General features: G+C 41.0%; 1 protein-coding gene across 2 annotated transcripts; it reads left to right on the top strand.

Annotated features, from left to right (window-relative positions):
* The first annotated feature begins 1,218 nt into the window (after positions 1 to 1,218).
* Positions 1,219 to 7,249, top strand: LOC131941721 (phospholipid scramblase 2). 2 transcript variants are annotated; one of them, XR_009386667.1, is made up of 6 exons: positions 1,219 to 1,409; positions 3,411 to 3,525; positions 3,948 to 4,092; positions 5,635 to 5,749; positions 6,400 to 6,497; positions 7,111 to 7,247. XR_009386667.1 is itself a non-coding variant. In XM_059301182.1 (6 exons), exons 1-6 carry the CDS (start codon positions 1,347 to 1,349, stop codon positions 7,231 to 7,233), a joined length of 666 nt encoding a protein of 221 aa, XP_059157165.1. In that variant the 5' UTR covers positions 1,219 to 1,346; the 3' UTR covers positions 7,234 to 7,249. The 2 variants fall into 2 exon arrangements, 1 of the variants encoding a protein (XP_059157165.1); XM_059301182.1 differs by having other exon boundaries at positions 5,628 to 5,749; positions 7,111 to 7,249.
* The last annotated feature ends 354 nt before the right edge of the window (positions 7,250 to 7,603 follow it).

Genomic DNA, 7,603 nt, shown 5'->3' with positions numbered 1-7,603 from the left:
CATACAAGACAAACAACCACAAACGGGTTACAAACAAGACCGAATGAAAACAAAGGCTCGTTAAAACTAAAAGAATTTAATAATATCTACTACACTATCTACACCTAGCAGTTTATTCTAAACACATAATACACACGCTAGTGAAACTACGATACAGTGGCTAAATAGTGTAAGCAAGTACCTATCCCGACAAATATGATTCAATGTAGCGCTGATATTGTTTACAATTAAATAACTCAGTTTTAGAAAACAAGGTCACACGTCTAAGAATATAGGATTGGTAACGCATTAATGAAACTCTCTTAAAATATTTCGTCCGAATTCTTCTAGCCTCGCGGCAACGCGCGGGAACGTGTGTGCGTTGAAACTTTGAGTAACTGGCACCGCACCGGATGTCCTCTAATCCTAACGCAAATTGTACACGTAAGAAGTGGTGTAGCGAGGTCGGGTGTCACTCAGTGCGGCACTTAATGGTGTCACCGTCACCCCCCACCCAGAGGTGCCCGGGGACAAACTTTCAATTTTCGCTTTGCACTTTGCACCCCCTCCCCCCTCAAACTTTCGATTTGCATCCCACCCTCAAACTTTCGATTTGCACCCCCCCCCCCTTCCAGAGGCGTAGCGACCCTTCCCGGCGCCCGGGGACAAACTTTCAATTTGGCGCCCCCTGGAAGCAAATTTCAATTTGCACCCCCCCTTCAAACTTTTGATTTGCACCCCCCTCAAACATTCGATTTGCACCCCCCCCAAACTATTTATAAAGCAGAAATGCAGCTAAAATGACATTTTCATTTGTTTTTCCAACCCATTTTGGCGCCCCCTAAGGTCAGCGCCCGGGGACATATGTACCCCCCTGCCCCCATCGCTACGCCTCTGCCCCCTCCACCCTTGTCGGGATTTGTCAAATTTCTCCTAAAAGACTATTTAACAATCGAAATAATCATTTTAATTAAGTGGAATCATCATTTTTTTCTCTATATATTTTGCTATTTTTTGCCTTGGTGTCACCCCCCTTAATGGTGTCACCCTGTGCGGTCCGCAACCCCCCTCGCTACGCCACTGCATGTAAGCATGCATTGGGATACGATTAACCCGAGGGGGGGGGGATACTCACTCTTGAACGGTGTTTAAAACAACACCAAAGCATGCGCAATTTCGCTTTCAAGTCGATTAAAGTAAATGCAAAATGGTTTGGAAGTCTAAAAACCGGATGTCGTCGACCAATGGAAACCATGCAGTAAACTAAGATTTAGAATTATGTGAGAATTTGTTAAATAATACCTAGGTTAGGTAGATTTAGTACTAGATCTAGTTGGTACAATTTTTAGTTGACCAAAATTCAAATAATGGCAGCAACAGAAGGAGGACTCAGTGCACCCGATCACGACCCTTTGACGATACTAGAAAATGTAAGTAAACTTTGGTAAACACTAGAGTGGACTAGGGGCGGGATTTTTTTAAAATGAGAACCAGGACAGTCGAGAGTAAGGAGAGTCGGGGCAGTTGAGAAAATATCAAAACAGCATATTGGGAAACAGGGAAAACCTGGACAGTTGACGAAATATCATAACATCATATTGGGAAACAGGGAAAACCTGGACAGTTGGCGAAATATCAAAACATCATATTAGGAAACAGGGAAAATCGGGACAGTTGAGAAAATATCAAAACAACATATTGGGAAACAGGAAAAACCTGAACAGTTGAGAAAATATCAAAACATCATATTGGGAAACAGGAAAAACCTGAACAGTTGAGAAAATATCAAAACATCATATTGGGAAACAGGGAAAACCTGGACAGTTGAGAAAATATAAAAACAACACATTAGGAAACAAGGAAAATCGGGTCAGTTGACAAAATTTCAAAACAGCGCAATGGGAAACAGGACAAATCGGGACAGTTAAGAAAATATCAAAACAACATATTGGGAAACAGGGAAAACCTGGACAGTTGACGAAATATCAAAACATCATATTAGGAAACAGGGAAAACCTGAACAGTTGAGAAAATATCAAAACATCATATTGGGAAACAGGGAAAACCTGAACAGTTGAGAAAATATCAAAACATCATATTAGGAAACAGGGAAAACCTGAACAGTTGAGAAAATATCAAAACATCATATTGGGAAACAGGGAAAACCTGGACAATTGAGAAAATATAAAAACAACACATTAGGAAACAAGGAAAATCGGGTCAGTTGACAAAATTTCAAAACAGCGCAATGGGAAACAGGACAAATCGGGACAGTTAAGAAAATATCAAAACAACATATTGGGAAACAGGGAAAACCTGGACAGTTGACGAAATATCAAAACATCATATTAGGAAACAGGAAAAACGGGACAGTTAAGAAAATATCAAAACAACACATTAGGAAACAGGGAAAATCGGGACAGCTTAGAAAATATCAAAACAACACATTAGGAAACAGGGAAAATCGGGACAGTTGAGAAAATATCAAAACAATATATTGGGAAACAGGAAAAACCTGAACAGTTAAGAAAATATCAAAACATCATATTGGGAAACTGAGAATAGGGAAAGTTGAGAATATGTCAAAATAACACATTAGGAAACCAGTGTTTCTTCCAGACTTTTTTCTCCGGGAGGGGGGGGAGGGCACCTGAAATTTTCGGGGGAGGGGGCGGGCTAAATTTCCGGGGGGGGGGGGGGGCGGACAGTGTTAAAAGTATATATTTTCTAAATAAATTTCATTTCGTTCGGGGGGGGGGGGCGGGGGCGTCCTCCGTTCGTTTTAATGAGTGCGCTAGATTAAGAATAAAATATGAATACAATGTGGTATTCACTGTTGTGAACACACGGACACGACTTCGCCCCCCCCCCCCCCCGGAAGAGATGCCTGGAAGAAACTCCGTAGGAAACAGCGAGAAAACGTACAATGAAGAAAACATTAAAACAACACATAGCGCAACATTTCGAAGAAGATGGTAGGCTAAGGGATGTGACGTTATTACAAAGAGATGCTGGTGCGCCTTTTTGTGACGATATGTAGAATGTGGAGAGATGAAACACGTTTTAAAAAACGTGACGTAGTTTGTCAATGACCACAGTGGCTAGTCGTATGATGATGAGTGTGATTATGAGCGTGATTATGAGTGTGATTATGAGCGTGATTACGAGTGTGATTATGAGTGTGATTATGAGCGTGATTACGAGTGTGATTATGAGTGTAATTATGAGCGTGATTACGAGTGTGATTATGAGTGTAATTATGAGTGTGTTTGTAAGTGTGAGTATAAGTGTGATTATGAGTGTGATTACGAGTGTGATTATGAGTTTGATCACGAGTGTGATTATGAGTGTGATTAAGAGTGTGATTAAGAGTGTGATTATGAGTGTGATTATGAGTGTGATTAGATAAATGTATTTTTTTTGTTTTTCAGGTCACGATGTTTGTTTTCAAACCTGAGATTGAATTGGTCGAAGCCATTACTATAATTGATTTAAAGAATAAATTTCGAATCTTCGATGAAATGGGTAGATTACTACTACTAGCTGGTAACTATACACTTATTTGCTCTCGAGCTAAACTATACACGCACAACCATATACATACACACACACACAAACACACACACATATATATATAAATAAATAAATAAATAAATAAATAAATAAATAAATAAATAAATAAATAAATAAATAAATATATATATATATATATATATATATATATATATATATATATATATATATATATATATATATATATATATATATATATATATATATATAAAATGTACCAGTGAAAGGTCATATAGCTCATAGGTTACTGAGCTCTTGGTAATGTGTAGGGGGCAGTGTGTCAGCTCCATGCCCGGCTGTTTTTACTCTCTCCCCCCCCCATTGACCCTACAGCTTATATTGTAACTAACAACCCAGTCCCTCATCCCCCCCCACCCCATCCTCCCCACTCATAGTTGAAGAGTCCACGGCAAACGGCCCCAACAGAAACTTCACCATGCACGTGACCGACTACAACAGCGAGGAGATTCTCACCCTGGAGCGGCCCTTCAGCTTCAGCAACCCGTGCTACATCTCGTGTTCCTGTTTCGACGTGTGTCGGTGAGTAGTCTAACACGTCAAATGGTGGGGGGTGGGGGGGGGGTTTATGGAGCGGCCCTTCAGCAACCCGTGCTACATCTCGTGTTCCTGTTTCGACGTGTGTCGGTGAGTAGTCTAACACGTCAAATGGTGGGGGGTGGGGGGGGGGGGGTTTATGGAGCGGCCCTTCAGCAACCCGTGCTACATCTCGTGTTCCTGTTTCGACGTGTGTCGGTGAGTAGTCTAACACGTCACAGGGTGGGTGGGGGGGGGGGGGGGTATGGAGCGGCCCTTCAGCAACCCGTGCTACATCTCGTGTTCCTGTTTCGACGTGTGTCGGTGAGTAGTCTAACACGTCTCAGGGTGGGGGGGGGGTGTATGGAGCGGCACTTCAGCAACCCGTGCTACATCTCGTGTTCCTGTTTCGACGTGTGTCGGTGAGTAGTCTAACACGTCACAGGGTGGGTGGGGGGGGGGGGTATGGAGCGGCCCTTCAGCAACCCGTGCTACATCTCGTGTTCCTGTTTCGACGTGTGTCGGTGAGTAGTCTAACACGTCACAGGGCGGGGGGGGGGGGGGGGTATGGAGCGGCCCTTCAGCAACCCGTGCTACATCTCGTGTTCCTGTTTCGACGTGTGTCGGTGAGTAGTCTAACACGTCACAGGGTGGGGGGGGGGTGTATGGAGCGGCCCTTCAGCAACCCGTGCTACATCTCGTGTTCCTGTTTCGACGTGTGTCGGTGAGTAGTCTAACACGTCACAGGGCGGGGGGGGGGGGGTATGGAGCGGCCCTTCAGCAACCCGTGCTACATCTCGTGTTCCTGTTTCGACGTGTGTCGGTGAGTAGTCTAACACGTCAAATGGGCGGGGGGGGGGGGTATGGAGCTGCCCTTCAGCAACCCGTGCTACATCTCGTGTTCCTGTTTCGACGTGTGTCGGTGAGTAGTCTAACACGTCAAAGGGCGGTGTGGGGGGGGGGGGTGTGGGATGGTAAAAAGTAATATTGAGAACTGTTCAATATTTTGTATGTGTATGGGAGTCGTGTGGAACGTGGGATGGGGGGGGGGGGGGGGTTGAAACCTCAAGGGTCACGTAATTTTAAAAATAGGCCCTCTAAATGGTAAAGAGAATATAAGCGATATGCAAAATTACACGTTTACATATGGTTTACATCCTAATTCCCATTTGCATGAGTTTTACACAAATACACATTACACGTTTTTTTTACACCCAAATGTACATTTACATGCGCTTTACACCCTGATGACCATTTATATGTGCTTTAGATACAAATACATATTTACATGATCGTGTTTTACACTCAAATGTACAATTACATGTGTTTTACAACCAAATACAGATTTACATGTGTTTTACACCCACGTGTATAATTACATGTGTTTTACACCCAAAATGCACATTTACATGTGTTTTACACCCAAATGTACAATTACACGCGTTTTACACCTAAAATGTACAATTACATATGTTTTACACCCCAGCGTGTAAAGCCGTGCTGTAGTCACGAGACGTATTAAAGATTCTACGCTACTTTAGTCAACAGATAGAAACGTTCAGCCTTGGCCAAAAGGTCGGCTCGGTCAGGGTCCAGTGGACGCTCTTCCGGTCGAAATTTATCGTCTACACAGTCGAGGAGGAACCGCGGTATGACATCATAGGTTTGTAGGCTTTAGTAGGTTTTTCTAGTTTCTGCAGTTTTACCTTACACTCATGGGAATATAGGTTTTTGTAGGTTTTGCACTTTCCCCTAACAATCATGGGAATGTAGTTTTCTGTAGGTTTTGCACTATTCCCACTTTTTTACTTTATTTCCCCCGCACCTTCTAGTCAAACATGGTTTTAGTCTCAACGCAGTTAGATTTGTGCAGTTTCTTCCAGGCATCTCTTCGGGGGTGAGAGGTGGCAACCCCCTCCCGAAGAAAGTCTACCGCCCACCCGAACGAAATGGAATTTATAAAGAAAATATATACTTTTATCATTGTCCCCCCCCCCCGAAAAATTTAGTCCGCCCCCTCCAAAATATCAAGTGTCCCGTCGTCCCCCCCCCCCCTCCCGGAGAAAACAGTCTGAAAGAAACACTTGATTTGTGTGTTTAGAGTTTAAAGTAATTTATGCGATATGCGTAATTAAATAATATAGCTGCAGTGTAGGATTTAGTTAACCAACAAGTATTTTTATTAGTAAAAAAAAACCCCAAGCAAAAATTTATATGCCAATTTACATCACCGTACCTGGCATCCCAGTTCATCCCCGAGTCCACCCACCTATTGTCAACAAGCAAAAAATGTTTTTTTTTGTCTCTTCACAGCCCAACGACGAGCCTGCTCAAAAAAAGAAGTGTTCACAGTTTATCTGCATAATACCAAACAAACCATTGGCGAAATTCGAAAAAAATATTTGGCTCACGTAATTTCGACCTTTTTTTTTTCTTGAGTATATTTTTAACTATAATATTATCCTTTGAAAAACAACACATTTTGAAACCACATTTAAAAAGCGTAAATTTCTAAAACCTGGGCAATGTCTAATTTTGAGTTTTGTTTTTGACGTATATTTTACCCTCAAACACAGATTATTGAGAAACGGTGCTTTTTTTTCTGTGTGGAACATTGAGACATTTAGACAACAGAATGTCTTTGTGGGGTGGGAAGGGTAGGGAGAAGAATATCCCTCTGTTTAATATATATATATATATATATATATATATATATATATATATATATATATATATATATATATATATATATATATATATATATATATATATATATATATATATAACATAAGTACCTGATTCGAGATAGGAAAAGTAAAGACAGCTGTGAATTATAATGCTGACCACTCAGTCATAATCTCTTTATTTATGCCGTGATAAAAGAAAACGACGAACTAAATCGGAGCTTTGCTATAATTTTTTTTTAAACAGAAAGTGTAACCACAATCAGATTTTAACTTCTAATTCTAGTGAGGTTACCTCCCCTCCCCACCCACCCTATACGAAAAATGTATCTGTTTTCAGGAGACTATTACTGATGACGATGCATTTGGACTTACAGTGGACGCAAATATCCCACACCGAGATAAAGCTTTGTTAATTAGTGCTGTCTTTTTAATCCATGTATTATTTTTTAGTGACGAATAAGTCACAGATTTATGTCTGATAAACATTCAAAAAACTCGTTTTGATGTTGTTTTTTTTCTTTCAAATGTGTAGTTCAAAGTCTTATTTGTTCGTTGTTAATGCGAGGTTTCGTTATATGAACCAGTTTATATGAACAGTTTTCTTTACGCTCTCAAATTACCTTCTTCAGACCTACAGCCAAAGGGGAACAACCGCGGAAATACCGCGTAACTCTATATAGTATTATTTTCCTCCCTTATATATGAAAACAAAATATTAGTCAATTCATTATGAATGCACTGCGTCACAATATCTAAGCACAGTTCTTTAACTAACTATTTTCATTATTTTTTTATATGATAATTTGCCTATGCACATACTTTGTTTGATA

This window comes from Physella acuta, unplaced genomic scaffold, assembly GCF_028476545.2.
Source record: "Physella acuta isolate Inbredline_101_S28 unplaced genomic scaffold, ASM2847654v3 ptg000370l, whole genome shotgun sequence".
Classification (NCBI taxonomy): domain Eukaryota; kingdom Metazoa; phylum Mollusca; class Gastropoda; family Physidae; genus Physella; species Physella acuta.
This window is presented reverse-complemented; position numbering and strand designations above follow the sequence as displayed.

Excerpts from the sequence above, each read along its gene's own strand:
- LOC131941721 (XM_059301182.1), top strand. The coding sequence starts at position 1,347 with ATGGCAGCAACAGAAGGAGGACTCAGTGCACCCGATCACGACCCTTTG. Across the intron at positions 1,410-3,410 it reads CTTTGACGATACTAGAAAAT|GTCACGATGTTTGTTTTCAA; the intron begins GTAAGTAAACTT and ends TTTGTTTTTCAG. Across the intron at positions 4,093-5,627 it reads TCCTGTTTCGACGTGTGTCG|TCAACAGATAGAAACGTTCA; the intron begins GTGAGTAGTCTA and ends ACGCTACTTTAG.